Consider the following 18,978-nt stretch of genomic DNA (forward strand, 5'->3'; position numbering starts at 1 on the left):
TGGAGCATTCCTTTTTGAATAGAACTCTTGGTGTCTACAATATCACCTTTCTTGTTGATTCACATGTACGTGGCCAAAGGAACAACTCCGTATTTCCTGTAAGGCTTAAAGTACGTATATCATGTGCTTCTCCTCTTCTGTGTTCATCTTTTTGTAAATTGCTGGAAGATGGTGGGTGCAGATAAGATAGAGCAAAGATGCTTTCTATATGGTCTTTTGTTCAACCATTTAAAAATATCCATTCTTTCAGTTCTTCTGTTTGTTAAGAGGTCCTTGGGGTACGTGGTATACTTTTGGGACATGCTGAGATTGTTAAAAAGCCAGCACAAAGTATCCAACAAGCAAGAGAGTCAGTTAGCTTTTGCTGGGTAGTCAATCACCTCAGAATTTAGTGACTCAAAACCCCAACCATTTGTTTCATTCATAGTTCTGCAAGTGAATGGTACTGAGTCATATGGTCTCTGACTAGTTCAGGCTTATTCTTTTGACAGTTGCAGAAATTCATGAGAGAGGCGGAGTGTGAGGTCTCATTCCAGAACTGGAAAACTATCAGTTCTGCCAGATTATCTCGGTCAAAGTAAGTCATAAAACCAGGCCAGATCTAAGAGATGGAGAAACTGTCTACATTTTGATGGGAGAAGATGGCACATCACATTGCAAAACCAGTGAGGCTATAAATGCTGATCAGGAGCAAAGATGCTTTGCTTTGATGGGTTTTGAAAGGCTTAATCAAGATAAAAATAAGCATTTTAAAGGGTTTTTTCTGCTAGGAGAAGTGAGGCAGGGGTTGGGAAATTGTGGTCATTTTTATAAATGATATATCACAATTGGATAGATAGGAAGGTTTTTGAAATGCTTCAAAATACAAACTTGTTCCTAGAGTAGTTAACAAATTTTCTCAATCTGCGGTTGATGGATAAAGAAACCATTGGGTGGGGTTAGCTAAGAATATCCTGCCTTTAAAAAGAGAATATTGGGCTGGAGATGTAGTTCAGTGGTAGAGCTAAGCATATGCAAGGATCTGGGTTCAATCTCAGCACCACAAACAAACATAAATTAATAACATGAGAATGTTATCTTCCTGGTTCTATATGTAGATGGGGAGAATGCCCTGCAACCAGATTTTGAGAACTGTGACTGTGCCAAAAAGACTATGAATGTTAGGTAGATTACATAACCACAAATAAGGGTCAGGTACATTTTTTTTTTTTTGAGACAAGTGTCTTGTTGTGCTGTCTAGGATGGCCTTTCTCTGGAGTAACTGGGATTATAGACTGCACCATTGCACCTGGCCCGGGTGGTCTTTATTTTTGTGTTCATGTGTGTGGTACTGGAGATTGAACCCAGGAGTTCTCTACCATTGAGCTACATTCCCAACCCTTTTTATGTTTTGAGACAGGTTCTCGCTAAATTGTCAAAGCTGGCTTTGAATTTGAAATCCTCCTGCCCAAACTCCCGTGTAACTGGGATCACAGGTATGTGCCACCGTGCCCTGCTATTCTTTTAGACAATAGTTAGACAGTGTAGCTAGATTACCTGGATTCAGATTTCCAGGTCTGTTAATTATTAGTGTGTGATCTAAGACCCTCTTCACTTCAATTTCTTCAACTCTAAAAGGAGATAAAGCATATCTTCCTTGCAATACTTAGATGAAATCAAGTTTAGAACTCTAGCCAGGAAGCCTTATGTGTTTGCTGTTCAATGATAATGTAGGCTATGAAGAACATTTAGCCCTTTTTCTGTCTCATCAAAAAGGAGCTGACTTGGGCTAGGGATGTAGTTCTGTGATAGGGTGCCTGCCTTGCATCCATGAAGTCCTGGATTCAATCCCCAAAACCACACACACACACACACACAAAATATATCATATATATTTAAAGTGTTTTTTTTTCCTTGAGATGTCTTCTTTGCATAATATGTTTAGAAGTATTTTGTTTTTAATCTCCAAATATTTGGGTATTATGTAATATTGATTTTTAAATTTTGGTCCACGAATAAACTTTGTATGACTTTACTCTTAACATTAAATCTGATTATAGTTTTGACTTGGCACTTGTAGTTGACAGTTTCACTGCCTAATCCATTCTCTTTGCCACTCTGCTACTTTACCTCTGTTGGGGAGGTAAGGAAATTCATGGGCTGGATGCCAAGTCATTGATGTAACCAATGGGTAAGTATGATGACAAGAGGTACAGGTAATGGATCCATTTATGGTGTGAACCTTAAAGGAGGTAGGGGTTAGATTCTATGTGCCAAATATGGAAAAACTCCGAGAGAACAGAATCAGTGAGACTGACATCAGACGACAAAGTGAACCAAGAGGAAGTGTGAGAGGAAGCAAACATCGGAATGTTGCAATTCCTGTGGGTAAGGACTCTCTCAACCTAGCCTCTTTTAGGGTTGCTTCTCTATTCTGTAGTCTATATAGATATTGCATGTATTATCAATATCTTTACATATAATCAATCATTCACAGTCATCAGGTGGTGAGCAGGGTTCTAATCATAGCTGATTTTATTTTTATTTTTTGTGCTGTGTTAGGGATCAAATGCAGGGCCTCATGCTAGGCATGTCCTCTACCATGGAACTACATCTTCATCCCCTGAACTCATTTTAATGACCAAGTCACTTAACAATTATTTAAACAAAATCATTGTGACCACATTCACCATCTTGATAAAGTATACAGCTCACACTGTTGGGTAGCTGTCATCCATCTCCAGGATACTTTCCACCATCCCAAGCAGGAACTCTCTCCTCACTAAGTGACTCTTCCACTTTCTTCCCAGCCCCTGGAACCCTTGACAACCACTGGTCTCTCTTCTGTTGCTATGACTTTGGCTACTCTTGGTACCTCATAAAATCAATCAAACAGCATTCAAATACTGTCAAAGGCACAGTACTGGTCAACCAACCCTGAGGACATTCTTCTGGGTGGGTCTCCCCTGGTCACTTACTTCAACTGACCTAGGGTAAACCTCACTGTAAGGAAACTCTCTGGCCTCTGGGACCTGCATGTCAGTTTTCTGAAATAAAAATCACCATTTCTTTCCATGACAGCAAAATTGAAGAGACTAAGCTAGTATTGAAGTGAAACTTCAAAATTGAATAAGCTGTGGGAGACAATGAGTAGTGAGTTTGGGTTGAGTTGGGAATCAATGATGTGTTTTGAACGCTTGGCATGTAAGTTCATGTGTTCAAAAATGAGAAAATTTATCCTAAAAACCACACAGTGAGAAGGGAGCTCTGGATTGTTCATTCTATTTAACAACAGCATGAAAATTGATTCACTGCTTTTAACCCAGGCTGTATTACCACAGAGGATCTGTCTGTGGCAATTCCTCTGCTTTAGGGCAGGGTTGCTCAACCTGGGCATTACAGACATTTGAGGCAGATGATTCTTTGTTGTAGGTAGCTGTCCTGTATATCTTTGGCCTGTATGCACTAAAATGCTAGTAGTACCCCACATTAAAGTTGTGACAATCAAACATCTCCAGATATTGCCAAATGTCCTTCTGTGAGCAAAATCTACAGCCAGTTGATTCATGAGAAGAAAATATCATGCTTCTTGCTTCACTGAAGTAATCTAACTCTGAATCTAAGTCTCCACTCCGACCTAAACTTTGGTAATAATTAATGTTTTCAATTTGGCTTTAAACAATAACTAGCAAAACTGATTTTCAAGCAACCTTTTTTAAATTTTTTTTTTAGTTGTAGATGGACACAATATCTTTATTTATATATTTTTATAGTGCTGAGTATTGAAATCAGTGCTGCATACATGTGAGGCAAGTGCTCTACCACTGAGCCACAACTCCAGCCCTTTAAACAATCTTTTGTACATGCTTCTGGTAAAGAACTGATTTACACTTTAAAAAAAATATTTTTAGTTGTAGATGGACACAATACCTTTATTTTTATGTGATGCTGAGGATTGAACCCAGTGTCTCACACATTCTGGGCAAGTGCTCTACCTACTGAGCTACCACCCCAGACTCTGATTTACACTTTCTTAAGGAAAAAGAAATACTGTTGTATGTCTGATATTAACATTGAGTGAATACAAGGACTGGTCAGGATGGCTGACAAGCAGCAGCATCCCTCGAACTCTCCTGAGTACCAGGTCACTCCCTCCAGCACCAATACTACTGAAGACACATTAATGTATTTCTCCCATTATCAGATTCACAACTACGTATTTACAGCATGCAGATTTTAGGGCTGTCAGAAGCATAGTGGGTACTCAAATATTTAATAAGTGAATAAAGGAAATCAGAACCAAGTTAGCTGAGGCCAATACGTTTAAAAAAATGTAGCCTAAAATACTTCACTTCTGGGGCTGGGGCTATAGCTCAGTGGCAGAGTGCTTGCCTAGTATGTGTGAGGCACTGGGTTCAATCCTTAGCACCACATAAAAATAAATAAGGGGGGCTGGGAATGTGGCTCAAGCGGTAGCGCGCTCGCCTGGCATGCGTGCGGCCCGGGTTCGATCCTCAGTACCACATACAAACAAAGATGTTGTGTCCGCCAATAACTTAAAAAAAATTAAAATTCTCTCTCTCTTTAAAAATAAATAAATAAATAAATAAATAAATAAATAAATAAATAGATAAAATAAAGGTATTCTGTCCATCTACAACTACAAATAAAACAAAGGCATTCTGTTCATCTATAACTACAAAAAAGAATTAAAAAACTTGAATTTTGAAGTTTTAAGATTATGTATGTGATTTTTTTGGGGGTGGATGGGTGTGGGGTTAGTACTAGGTATTGAACCCAGGGGCACATTACATTCCCTCCCTTTTTATTGTTTTGAGACAGGGTCTCCCTAAATTGCCCTGTCTGGCACTTGTGATCCTCCTGTCTCAGCCACACAAATCATTGACTATAAGTATGTGCCTCTGTGCCTGACAATGTTCAGACTATGTAAAACTGAAGTGTTTGTAGCCAGGCATAGTGGTGCATGCCTGTAATTCCAGGGCTCAGGAGGCTGAGGCAGGAGGATCACAAGTTCAAGGCCAGCCTCAGCAATGAAGCAAGGCCCTAAACAACTTAGTGAGACTCTGTTGCAAACTAAAAACCAAAAATGGCTGGGGATGTGGCGCAGTGGTGAAAAGGGCCCCTGAGTTTAATCCCCAGTACAAAAAAAAAAAAAAAAAAAAAAAAAAAAAAAAAAAAAAAAAGATGGGCTTGTGTGGCATGTAATCCCAGCTAGATACTTCGGAGGTTGAAGTGGGAAGCTCACTTAAGTCCACCCGTTCAAGACTAGTCTGGTCAACACAGTGAAACCCCATCTCAACCCACCCCCTCACTCCCCTTTCTCTCAAAAATAGCTGGGTATAGTGATATGGGTTTGTTGAGGCAGGATTGCTTAAGCCAAGGGTTTGAAGGCCAGCCTGGGCAACATGGCAAGACCCTGTCTCAAACAAAGAAAAATCTGCAACAAAAAAGTTAACATGTGTATCCAAGAAAACTTGTGTATAGCATTTCTTCCAGTGGTTTTTATTGGAAGTTTATTAAACTGTTGAATTTTCTTTTTCAAACTGAGCATAGTACTTGGTGTCTCCCCAAGTGGTCATCATTACACAGATTGGTTTTTATTTTGATATAGGGTCATGCTAAGTCACTGAAGCTGGCCTTGAATTTGCAGTCACTTCCAGCCTCCTGAGTCGCTAGGATCACGGGCTTGTGACACTCCGTATGGCTCAACTTGCCTTATTGCACTTATGAAAACAATGGTTCAAAGAATTCCACTGACAAGTCCTAATGCTTCTGGCTACTTCATACGTCACTGCCTTGCTACTTGTTTCCCTTGGCTCTCCCCACTGTACCCCTCAATGTCTTCATGCTAACCACTTTTTCTAGGAAGTCTTCAATGATGACTTTATGTGTACCTTTTCTCCCCTCCCATCACAGTGCTCTTTTTCTATCATAGCATGGATCACACTGTATTATTTTATATCCTTGAAGGTGTGGACATTGCATGGATGAATGCAGGAAATTTGAAATACTGAAAATCTGATATAAATAAATCTTGCTTTATTTTCCTGTTCTATTTTAGATTACTATAATAAGAATAGCTTAGAAGCAGCAATTTAAGCAACTAGTACATCTTCAAACAATGGTTTTCTGTATTTTGCAATTTCATATTAAAGACTTCTAAAAAACTGCCTTGTATGAAATAATGGGAGATTTGCCAAAGATATAGCTATTTGCTATAAGAATATTCAGTGACTATCATCCATCCAAGGTTGCTCCATACATACAATGGAAAACTTTGCTGCCATTAGAACAAATGAAGATTGATATATTCAAAAGTATCAAATACACTCATAAAAGAAACAAAATTTAATGTTTCCTTATAGTTTTCAGTATTAAAATAAAATTCCTTATTCACAAAATGACAATAAATATTATCAAGTGGTGATTTTAGAGGTAATTTTTTTCTTAAGCTTTTCATTATTTTCCAAATATTCTCCAATAAGGGAAATAACTTTTTATCAGGTGTATTATGGATTTTTTAAATTTTTTTTTTAGTTTTAGGTGGATTTAGGTGGACACAACATCTTTATTCTTTTTATGTGGTGCTGAGGATGAACCCAGTGCCTCACGCATGCCAGGCAAGCGCGCTACCACTTGAGCCACATCCCTAACCCAGGATCTTTTATATAGTTGCAAAACTGGAGTAACTACAATAAAATGATCTGAAGTAATATAGAAAGGTAAAACAATGTACGGAAAAAAACCTCATGTATTATTGGAATTATATGCTAATTTGCATTTCTATGGATTGTTAATGTTATTCTAAACTAATAAATTATAAGACACACTTGATTTACAAGTAAATCTGGACTGGTAAGATTCTAGTGTTTTATTATATGACCTAATTTGATGTTGTAGTCATTTTCATCTTAAATTTGTAAAAATAAAATACAAAGGGGCACCACAGATTAACTCCAAATTGAAGCCCAGGATAAACAGGTTTCATATTCTGAAATAAATATATATGCATGTATGTATATATATATGTGTGTGTGTGTGTATACATTTTAATTTTTGAGAAGAGTTCTCACTATATTGCCCAGGCTGGTCTCTAAATATTGGGCTCAAGCAATCCTCCTGCCTCAGCTTCTCATGTAATAGCTGGGAGTACAGGCACACACCACATGACAGCCTATAATATTCTTTTATTTATTTCTCAGCAGTGCAGTAAATAAATGATGCTGATAATTAGTTTGGAGGAGAAAGCAGGAGAAGAAAGAATTTAAACAGGTGCTTTTTATCACCATTCTTTAATAGCTGACATCTACGCATGTTTCTGGAATGAACAAGTAAAGGTATATTGCATGTAGTGATTTGAATAATCAATAACTTTCTTATAGTCTTATCAACTGGAATTATAGAATTTTATTCATTATTTATTTATTTAGCAGTACTGGGGATCAGACCCAATGCTTTGTGCAAGTGCTCCATAACTGAGCCATACCCCCAGTCCCGAAATTATAGTTTTCAAGTTTATATACATTTACTTTCATTTAGTCACATTAAACCATACTTTTCCATTATGTAGTTCATTAATTTCTTGAGTGCCTGCTGTTAGATGCCAGGTACTTGATCTAATTTTTCAGTTGTGTTATTATTTAGCTTAAGTTATTCTACTTAGTTGTCAACAGTAAAAAGCAATACCCTAAAGCAGAGGTCAAAATTAAATCAATACTCTGATTCAAAATAATATTAAAATATGCCAAAGGTCATGGTACATAAAACACTACTGAGAAGAGTTCAATATTTAAAATGCCTTTTCTTCTTAAATTAAGCCATAATATATATACATATGTGTAAATAGCTATGTACATTGGATCATGGTTGCTACTTTTCTCCTCAGATGCACTTATAAAATTCTTGAGAACATCATTAATACAAGACCTTCTAAAATCAGAAAAACTCCACAATCTTTGTGACTTATTACACAGTAAGACAGAAAAACAGCTGTTATACATTATTAACTTTTTCAAGTATGTTATGTACAGTTTTATTGCCAGTATATGCACAACAGTAAGCATAGAACTATAAATACACAATGTAATTAACAGTAGAAAACAAAATTGTTACAGATAAGGGGGAGAGGAGATAGAGAAATTATTTTGTTGCTGCTAAAACAGAAACAAAGGAAGGGAAAAGCCTATGACAAATCACCCATTTAGTTCTCTTGTCTTAAATTCTTTACATATATTTCTACACTTTTTTCATTTAAACAAAGTACAGATAACTGTAACAATAGCAAATTGCTTCCCTAGTAGCCATTTGCTTTTCCAGTCAAATTCACTTTATGTTAGGATTTAAAAAAAAAAAAGTCAAGATGAAAAATCATTAGTATCCTGGTTCCATAAGATCTAATTTGGCCTTTCACCCAAACTGTTAATCTTAGAAAGTTGGCTGCACACGAAAAGAACAGGTTTAGAAAAAGGTGATTAAATTTTTGTTGTTGTTGTTAAAAAGTAACAGAAAATCACCCTTTAAAAGTCTTCCAAAAGACATTACAGGCAGCAGCTCAGTTAAAGGTATTGGCCCTGAAGAGGTAGAGAATTTGCGCCCATTATACAAGATAGCCTTGGCACCATCTTCTCTCTCATCAGGATCATGTTTTCAAGTAATATAACTGCATGGTCAAAGGAAACCAGGTTCCACCGTTTAGGTGCTAGTCAACTCACATGTCTCAATAGTTAGTTTGTTAATTAAATGAGAAACAGAATACAGTCAAAGACACACACGCACTTGATTTTTTTTTGTCTGTTTCCATTATCAAGTTTATTCATAAGTGAATTTGATATTAATAAATACAAAAAAGCATCATTCACAACAAAGATAACCAAAAAAACCCTGCAATAAAACCTTCTATTTTAATAATATCAAGAAAAAAACCAGGCAGATGATTTGGTGGAGCTTTCTTAAGGGATCATAGAGGGATGTGGTTTTAAATAAAGATGGCAAGATCAATAACCAACAAACATATCAGTTTTACAGAACTGGCTGATTCTGTAACATTTCTCTTTGAGGTCTTAGTTTTAAACTATAGACCACCCCAAAGAAGTTGCAACTAATGACATGTATCACCACCACACCAACAGAGTCTGGCTGAAGTTCAAATTAGTCTTGCTTTGTTTCACATCATTTTCAATATTTCTAGCATACGACATGATACAGAACAAAACTCAAAGAAGCAATAAAAATATTATTCTGCAACTGAATAAAATGTTTTAGACTGTTGAACTTTTAAAGCTTTAAGCATTCCTGTTTAACCAGCATTTAAAAAAATTTATACAATCGTAACACTGGCAAAGGTTAATGGGAAGACAAAGAAGTACAAACATGTGAAATGATGAATTAGATTTAAAAATTACTTTGTATTGATCAATTGATGTTAATACTGTTTCTTCTTGAATTTGGAATAACTATCATAAAAGTTACATGCAGATTGAGGATAGCCCTCTGTAACAGAAAATATAAAACAAAACAAAACAAAAAACTAAAACTGGGAAACAATGGTTATGTTTCATAAGGTGTATTTGAGAATTTCCTTTCATTGATGAGGGTAGTCTGTCTGTCCTTTCTTAGAGATTCCTGGTTACTTTGATGAACTTCACTAACTTTGTCCAGAAACATCAGTAGTGGGATCAGCTCCTCCAGAACCTGTTTGTGCACGTTTGATGTAAAGATTCAGTAGCTTCATCTGTGGATGCAAGTCAAAGTATGTCATTTGAGCAAGCAACTAAAATTATGATATGATGCTCATTAAAATTATTATATACCTACATGTGAGCTTTGAAGGTCAGATTTTAGGATAGGTGTATTCATAATGCTTAATCTATTGCTGATAAAAATGTTGTAGTGATAACACAAAAAACATTTAACTTATAAGAAGTCACCATTAAAACAAAAACAACTGGGCACAAGCTACATCATGTGCTAGCTGCTTTACATTACCTCTTTATTTTCACATTTTATAGATGAGGCAATCAAGATACAGAATGGATAAGTAAGTGCCTAAGGTCTTAGGGGTGGGTAAGAAGTGGGCCAGGACAGAAACCTAGGCATTTGGCTCCAGGACCCAAGATCTCAGGCCACTATGCCACTGACATCCTAACAAGAATGTTTTGATGTCTCAATGTCATTTTGTAGTTTTTACCTATGTGAGATCAGGTTTATGTGAAATTTGTAATCAACACATATACAATTCTGTGTTATACTTTTTTCTTCTAAAGTTATTTAAAATGTTTTCCACCTATCTATTTACTTCATATGCAATATCATTACTGGTTCTGATCAAGATCTAAATTTTAATTGTTTAAAGTATGTGTGTATGTGTACCAGGGATTGAACTTCGGGGTGCTTTACAATGAAGCTACATCCCCAGACCTTTATATTTTTTGTTTGGAGATAGGGTTTCACTAAATTGCCAAAGCTGGCCTTGAACTTGTGATGATCCTCTTGCCTCGGTGTCCTGAGTAGGTGGGGTTACACATGCCACTATGCTTCGCTCCTTTATATGTATTTTCATTCTGCCTTGGTATTAAAAAAATATGACCATGGCAATGATAATCATTATGATTTTGGAAAACTGTAAATGAAGGTGAATGTATCTTGTTAGCTGGATCAAAACTCATAATTCAACTATCAGGGCTTTTGCAGTGGAACAAGCCTATAATACCAGTGACTCAGGAGGCCAAGGCAAGAGAATCACAAGTTTGGTGACAGTCTTGGCAATTTAGTAAGAAACCCTGTCTTAAAAAGAAAAAAAGTGGGAACTGGAATGTAGGTCAGTGGTAGAGCACCCTGGGGTTCAATCTTGAGTGCTGCAAAAACGACAAAAACAAAAATAAACAATCATGGTTTATTCTCAACCCCTAGAATTTATTCCAAAGTTCTGGTAGTAGCAGTAAAATGAGGAAAGCAAGCCTTATTTATTATTTTAAATCTTAAGGATTAATCATAAATTTTTATTTTTAAGATACCAAATCAGAGTTGCACATTAATGGGGTTCATAAGAATAAAGAGAGAAGATCAAATATTTGATTATTACAGTTCTTATGGGCAATTTAGAGAAACATTCAAAGTGTGCCACATTTTGGGAGATACGAAGTAATTCATGATATATAACTACAACAATCTATTTATTCTTAAATAGTTCTTAGGGAGAAAGATTTTGAGTAAGGGAATAGAAAAGGGGTTGGTTAGTGGTTATGAATAACCAGACTACATTGGCTTTTTCTTTTACAGCAGTCTGTCAACAACCATACCAAACTGCTGACCTTACCCGAGTGACAGATGTTAGGAACAGAAACAGCTACGAGCAACGTGGTACTCAAAGTCGGATTTATTAAAAGCTGAGTAACATATTTCCCCTTTCACACACATAGAACTGTTTTTTTTTTTTTGTGTGTGTGTGTGTGTGTGGTGGTGCTAGGGATTGAACCCAGGGCCTTGTGTGTGCGAGGCAAGTACTATGCCAACTGAGCTAAATCCCCATCTCCCAGAACTGAATTTTAAAGAATCCACTACCACTACCACTTTAAATCCATGCAGCACCACTTACTTTACTGCCAGTGAGCTGACTGAGATGTGGTTTCAGTTCATCACCAATTACCGCATGAACAGCTACCAGGCAGAAGACGCAAGCTTTCCGAACACTGCTCTCCGAATTATCATAACCCTAGGGAGAGAGCCCATTGTTAGTACTCCTGAGGGATCTGAGAAAATACCTTTGCAACAGAAGATGCAACTCGAAAATGAGATCCCAAGAACACTGAGGCAAGAAAACTGATGACCTAAGTTACTTTTTCAACGTCTGCAGGCACAGATACAACCTTCTCTCCTCCCACTTCACTGCGCTCTACTCTACTCCTAGGTCTCATTATCAGGTTTTTTCTTGATAAGCTGCACTTCTCTGATTCTGAGGTTGCTTCTTTGCCACCAAAAGTCTCCAGATGAGCCTTAAAGAACTTAGCTTCAGGGCAGCCAACAGCCTCTCACTATCTAATAAAATATAAATTCCTTGGTTTGGCAGTCAAAGTACTGTCCTATGATTGAAGCCTAATTATGTCTTACATCTGTCCCATCCCTGTGATTACCTTCTCAAATCCAGTTTATGTAAACTAATTCCCTTATGCTTTTTAAAAATTTGTTCTTTTTGGATACACATGTCAGTAGTGTGTTTTGACATAGATGGACATAATACTTTTATTTTATTTATCTTTATGTGGTGCCTTACACACACTTGGCAAGCACTCTACCACTGAGCTACAACTGCAGCCCCAATTTCCCATTCTCTTTGAGAGGGTACTGGGGTTTGAACTCAGGGGCATCCGACCACTGAGCCACATCCATAACCCTATTTTGTATTCTATTTAGAGACAGGGTCTCACTGAGTTGCTTAGTGCCTTGCTTTTGCCGAGGCTGGCTTTGAACTCATGATCCTCTTGCCTCAGCCTCCTGAGCAGCTGAGATTATAGGTGTGCACCACTGCACCTGGTTCAACTTGCCATTCTTGTGTTTGTACATTTGTACATGACTTTTAGTTACATTAGTGTGTATTCATACATGAACATATGAAAGTTATGTCTGATTCATTCTAATCTTTCCTATTCCAACCCCCCTTCTTCTATTCATTCCCCTTTGTCTAATCCAATGAACTTCTATTCTTCCCTCCCTCACCCTTCTTGTGTGTTAGCATCCACATATCAGAGAGAATATTTGGCCTTTGGTTTTTTGGGATTGGCTTATTTCACTTAGCATAATAGTCTCCAGTTCCATTCATTTACCAGCAAATGCCATAATTTCATTCTTCTTTATAGCTGAATAATATTCCATTGTGTATACATACTACATTGTCTATCCATTCATTTGTCAAAGGGCAACTAGTTTGATTCTACAGCTTAGCTACTGTGAACTAAGCTGCTATAAACATTGATGTGGCTGCATCACTATAGTATGCTGATCTTTGCATATATACTGAGTTCTTTGCATATATACTGAGGAGTGGAATAACTTGGTCAAATGATGGTTCCAAGTTTTCTGAGGACTTTCCATAGTGGGTATAACAAACTACAGTCCTACAAGCAATGAAAGAGTGTGCTTTCTTCCTCACAATCTCACCAACATTTATTGTTACTTGTATTCTTGACAATTGCCTTTCTGACTAGAGTGAGATGAAATCTCAGTGTAGTTTTAATTTGCATTTCTCTAATTGCTAGAGATGTTGAACATTTTTTCATATATTTGTTGACCATTCATATTCTTCTATGAAATGCCTAGTTCTTTTGCCCATTTGTTGATGGGGTTATTAGTTTTTTTTTTTGGTGTTTTTTGAGTTTTTTTTAATATATATTTTTTATAACTTTATTTATTTTTTATGTGGTGCTGAGGATGGAACCCAGTGCTTCACCTGTGCTAGGCAAGCGCTCTACTACTGAGATACAGCCATAGCCCTTTGAATTCTTTATAAATCCTGGAGATTAATGCTTTATCTGAGGTGGCAAAGATTTTCTCCATTCTGTAGGCTCTCTCTTCAAGTTCTTGATTGTTTCTTTTTCTGTGAAGAAGCTTTTCAGTTTGATGCCATCCCATTCACTGATGGTTGATTTTACTTTTTTGTACTTTAGGAGTCTTATTGAGGAATTTGTTTCCTAAGCTGATATGATGGACAGTTGGGCCTACATTTTCTTCTAGTATAGGTGCAGGGTCTCTGATCTAATGCCTAAGTCCCTAATCCACAAAAATATGGAATGCTTTACAAATTTGCATGTCATCATTGTGCAGAGGGCATGCTAATCTTCTTTGTATTGTTCCAATTTTAGTATACATGCTACTGAAGCAAGCACTCCCCTATGCTTTTTTAAAAAATATTTTGTTTTAGTTGTAGTTGGACACAATACCTTTATTTTATTTTTATGTGATGCTGAGGATTGAACCCAGTACCCCGCATGTGCTAGGGGAGTGCTCTACCACTGAGCTACAACCCCAGCCCCTCCACTATGCTTTTGATCACAATAGCCCATAGAATTTTTATTCATAAAGTATTTTTGAATCAATTATCTGAATGTATATGCACATTTTACACAAGCAAAAACAGTTAATCTCTATTAAAACCCTGATCATTTTATCCTAAAATGACTAAAGATATATTAAAATATCAATATCAGTTGATACCAGCTAAAAGAAACACTTTTTTTGGTGGTATTGGGGATTGAACCCAACATCTCACACATGCCAGGCAGATGTGCTATCACTTAATCACACCCCTAAACTTAGAAACACATTCTTCATAATAATCTATGATATATAACTGCATTCATTCAATTTTTTCTCATCACTTTGATATAATAATAAAATTAATTGTCCTTCATAGTCTTCATAAATAATGATAGAAGGTATCCATTTTGTATCTATCCTCATTTAATCACTCTATAGCGTTATAAGCTTGTTTATTTGTTGTAGTGCTGGGGACTGAACCCAGGGCCTCATGCATGCTAGGCAAGTGCTTTCCCACTGAGCACACCTCCAGCTTTACTGTTGTTAACTTAAAGTCTTTTTCCTCACAACATTACTCTTGACATTAGAAATGACACTACAAAGAATACTGAATTCATGTTCTGATATTTAATTGTTTGCTATGTGCAAGATAGGCCAGGTAAATAAATAATCTTCAGTGTCTGTGTCCTACGAGATAAAAAAATGACCCTTCCTAGAAAAGTTATGGAATCACATGGCCAGGAGGGAATGAGATAGGAATGTGATAGTCAGAATATACTTTGCAAATCTGGGCATGGTGGCACAAGCCTGTAATCCCAGCAGCATGGGAGTATGAGTAGGAGGACTGCAAATTCAGAGAGTCTCAGCAATTTAGCAAGGCACTGAGCAACTTAGTGAGACCCTGTCTCAAATAAAAAATAAAAAGGGCTGGGGATGTGGCTCAGTGGTTAAGTGACCCCTGGGTTCAATCCTTAGTACCAAAGAACCAAAAACAAAGAAAATCCTCTGCACAGAAAGGTTAAGTGGAGACCTGAGGATAAAAGTAAATTAAGAGTAAGGAAGGTGATAGAGACAGGGAAATATGCAGTGACCTCAAGAGACAGTTCAGTGTTTTCTATGAATGAAAAATTCATTATAGGAGCTCATAAAGTAGGAGGAAAAGTAGGAAGGAGCCAACTAAGAGAACTGCAGCAAGACATATGGGCTCATTCTGTTCATGGGAATCTCTGAAGGGCTTTAAAGGAAGGGTGTGATGTTAGAGTTAATTCAGAAGGTTGTCGTTTTTATGAGTACCGGGGATTGAATTTAGGGACACTCAACCACTGAGCCACATCCCCAGCCCTATTTTGTATTTTATTGAGAGACAGGGTCTCACTGAGTTGCTTAGCACCTCACTTTTGCTGAGGCTGGCTTTGAACTCGAAATCCTCCTGCCTCAGTCCCCCAGCTGCTGGAATTATAATTTTGGGCCACCTTGCCTGGCCCTTCATTAACTCTTTGAGAAACGGTCAAACTGCTTTTTATAACAGCTGCACTACTTTTCTTTTCAATCAGGAATGTATGAGGATCCCGATTTCTGCACATTCTCACCAATACTTGTTTATTTTGTTTGATATAGTCATCCCAGTGGGTGTGAAGTCAGATCTCATTATGGTTTTTTTTTTTTTTTTTTTGGGGGGTACTGGGGATTGAACTCAGGGGACCTCAGCCACATGCCCAGTTTTTTTTTTTCTTATATTTTATTTTGAGACAGGGTCTTGCTAAATTGCTAAGGCTTGCTTTGAACTCATGATCCTCCTATCTCAGCCTACTGAGTCACTGGGATTACAGGCATATGGCATCATGGATAGCTCATTATGGCTTTGATGCACATTTCTATAACGAACATTTTTTTCATATGCTTATTAGTAATTTGTCTATCTTTTGATAAAATGTCTATTCAAGTCTTTGCTCCTTTAAAAACTGCTGTTTTGTTAAGTTAGAACAGTTCTTTATATTCTGGATAGTAGACCCTTATTAAATACATAATTTGCAAAAATCCTTTCTCCAACTCTGTGGGTTGTCTTCCTACTTTACTGATAATGTCCTATGATGCACAAACATTATTATTATTTTTGCAGTGCTTAACATCGAACTCAGGGCCTTGTGCATGCAAGGCATCACTCTAATCCCTGAGCTACACTCCTATCCCTAAAATAGTTATTAATTTCAATGAAGTCCAATAGATCTTTTTTTCATTAGTGCCTTGGGTGTCATATCTAAGAATCCACTGCCATACCTAAAGTCAGAAATATTTAACCCTGCTTTTTCCTAAGAGTTTTATAGTTTTAGACCTTATATTTATATTACTGACTCACTTGAGTTATTTATACATGGTGTGTGGTCACTGAAGTCTCTTTGTTATCTCAGCAGTCAGTAACCCGACAGAGATTTCTTTAAATGCTTAGAGCCAAAACCAAACAAATATTCTCCCAGTTTTTGAAGACTGTCTCTGAGTTGGAGTACACACTCAAAGCAGATGACATGATTTTGTACTTCTTTATGACTCAATAATTCTCCATTATGTAAACATACAACATTTTTTAATCCATTCATCTGTTGCCAGATACCTGGTTGATTCCATAACTTGGCTATTGTGAATTGTGCCACCATAAACATGGGCGTGCACGTTATCTCTGAAGTATGCTGATTTTAACTCTTTTGGCTAAATACTGAGGAGTGGTATAGTTGGATCATATGGTAGTTCTAGTTTTAGTATTCCCCTGTCCTCTACCCCCTCATACTAGGGATCAAACCCAGGGGCACTTTGCTAGCAAGCTACATCTCTAGCCCTTTTAATTTTTTATTTTGAGATAGGGTCTCACTAAGTGGTTTAGGGCCTTGCTAAACTGCTGAGGCTGGCCTTGAACTTGCAATCCTCCTGCCTCAGTATCACAAGTTGCTGGGATTACAGACATGTCCCACCATGCCTATTTTTAGTTTTTTGAGGAATTTCCATACTGATTTCCATAGTGGCTATACCAATTAATATTGCCACCAACAGTATGTAAGGGCTCCTTTGTCCCTGTATTCTCACCAGCATTTATTATTTTTTGTATTCTTGATGATAGTCATTTGGACTGGGGTGAAATGGACTTCCTTCTCTTTTTCCATTTTCACTCTTTAATCAGAACTCAGAGCTAAATTATAGTTTCAGATTATTAAATGCACAAACTTAGTGATAAAACTATTAACAAAAAGCATTACCTGAATTCTAAGAGTAAGTGGTTTTCTAGGTCAGGGGGTAGGAGAGAAAACAGGAACAAGATCTTCTCCAAAGGAGAAGGGAACCATGTTACTCAGTGAGCCAACAAAGGGTTTTGGCTTTAACTCACTAAGGGCAAGAAGGAATGTCAGTCCTGATCTTCACCACAGCAAATCAGGAACTCCAATTTTTCAAACTAATTACAGACAAAAGAGAGAAAATAACTCCAAACTGACTGACTGACTGGTCTGGATGACTAATGAAGTGTCCTATATTCATGAGTTGGTAAAAATCATTGGAGTGACTGTTGGAGAAGGGAGACTTTCATGTATTTTCAGTTGTTATAGTCTGGTAAGTGTTAGTCTTGCCAGACTACCTAGTGCCACTCCTTGAAGACCACTGGTACACTTATACAACATGTCCATCATGGTCCTGGCTGGTACAGTGTCAAGGTCATATTTTGCACCTCATGTTTTCTCAATAACAACATTAAATGCACTAGAAAGCAGAGCCAGAGAACCTAGAGTATTAGCCTAACATACACATTGCCTAGTTAGTCATCATACATAAAATCTGTACATGGGCTGGGGCTGTAGCTCAGTGGCAGAGCACTTGCCTAGCATGTGTAAGGCACTGGGTTCGATCCTCAGCACCACATAAAAATAAACAAATAAAATAAAGGCATTCTGTTCATCTACAACTACAAAAAATTAAAAAAATACAAAAAACCTGTACATATCTTGGTTTGGATCGGGCCATGTTCTGGGTTTCTTTCAGTCCTAGTTGAAGACCATTCACTATTCCAAATATAATTCCTGTCATGCAATATCCTTCAATGGTAAGAAAGGCTAGCTCAATTCTGTCCCAGGTCTTATTAGCTCCAGTTGGTAAAACTCATCTATACTGTGAACAAGATATCATGGGTCCATATTTAAAAAAGGAGACAGAGAGTTCATACCCGTTAGCAGAATGCCAGCCAATCTGCATACAAGTAACCTTTGTCACTACTTCTCCTATTGCCTTCCATGGTGTCACAGCAAACTGCCATGGCCTTCCTGCCACCTCCTCAGGTTGAGGTCATATGCTTGGCTATTGCTCCACACTAAGTGTGGAGCATTCTTACTTCTTTTGAGAAGTGTCTGTGCACTTCATGTGCACATTTACTGATTGGGTTGTTTTTTTCAGTGTTAAGATTTTGAGTTCTTGATATATTTTGGATATTAATCCTTTTTCAGAAGAATAGCTGGCAAAGAATTTCTCTCATTCTGTAGGCTGTTTCATCACTCTGATTATGATTCCTCTGCTATAGAGAGGCCTTTTGATGCTATCCCATTTGTTGATTATTGCTATTATATCCTGAGCTATTGGACACCTATTCAGGAAGTCACTGCCTGTGCCTATGTCTTGAATGTTTCCCCTAAACTTTCTTCAAGCAGTTTCAAAGTTTTGGATCTTACATTTAGATCTTTGATCCATTTTGAGTTGATTTTTGGTACAGCATCATTTGTTAAGAGGTAGTCTTATCTGTAATGTATGTTTTTGGCACCTCTGTCAAGAACTGGATGGCTCCAGGGCAAGAGGATGTATGTCTGTAATCCCAGCAACTTGGGAGGCTGAGGCACGAGGATCCCAAGTTCAAGGCCAGCCTTAGAAACTTAGCAGAACTCTGTCCCCAAAACAAACAAACAAACAAAGGACAATGTAATA

General features: G+C 37.3%; 1 protein-coding gene, 1 non-coding gene and 1 pseudogene across 12 annotated transcripts in view; all 3 read right to left on the reverse strand.

The window, feature by feature from the left end:
* Positions 1-7,392: 7,392 nt before the first annotated feature.
* The window catches only part of Clasp2 (cytoplasmic linker associated protein 2), a 204,091-nt gene continuing 192,505 nt past the window's right edge, over positions 7,393-18,978 (reverse strand). For all 11 annotated transcript variants that reach the window (XM_077796260.1, XM_077796258.1, XM_026406650.2 and 8 more), the window contains 2 exons: positions 11,594-11,710; positions 7,393-9,730 (listed from right to left, as the gene is read on the reverse strand). In XM_077796260.1, coding sequence (XP_077652386.1) covers positions 9,644-9,730; positions 11,594-11,710 — 204 coding nt within the window. In that variant the 3' untranslated portion in view covers positions 7,393-9,643. The remainder of the gene's footprint in view (positions 9,731-11,593; positions 11,711-18,978) is intronic.
* Positions 13,771-13,877, reverse strand: LOC113195359 (U6 spliceosomal RNA). The gene has a single exon (XR_003302390.1). It is a non-coding gene; the product is annotated as a U6 spliceosomal RNA (small nuclear RNA).
* On the reverse strand, positions 17,564-18,423 carry LOC113194369 (mitochondrial import inner membrane translocase subunit Tim23 pseudogene; annotated as a pseudogene).

Source organism: Urocitellus parryii, chromosome 3, assembly GCF_045843805.1.
Source record: "Urocitellus parryii isolate mUroPar1 chromosome 3, mUroPar1.hap1, whole genome shotgun sequence".
Classification (NCBI taxonomy): Eukaryota; Metazoa; Chordata; class Mammalia; order Rodentia; family Sciuridae; genus Urocitellus; species Urocitellus parryii.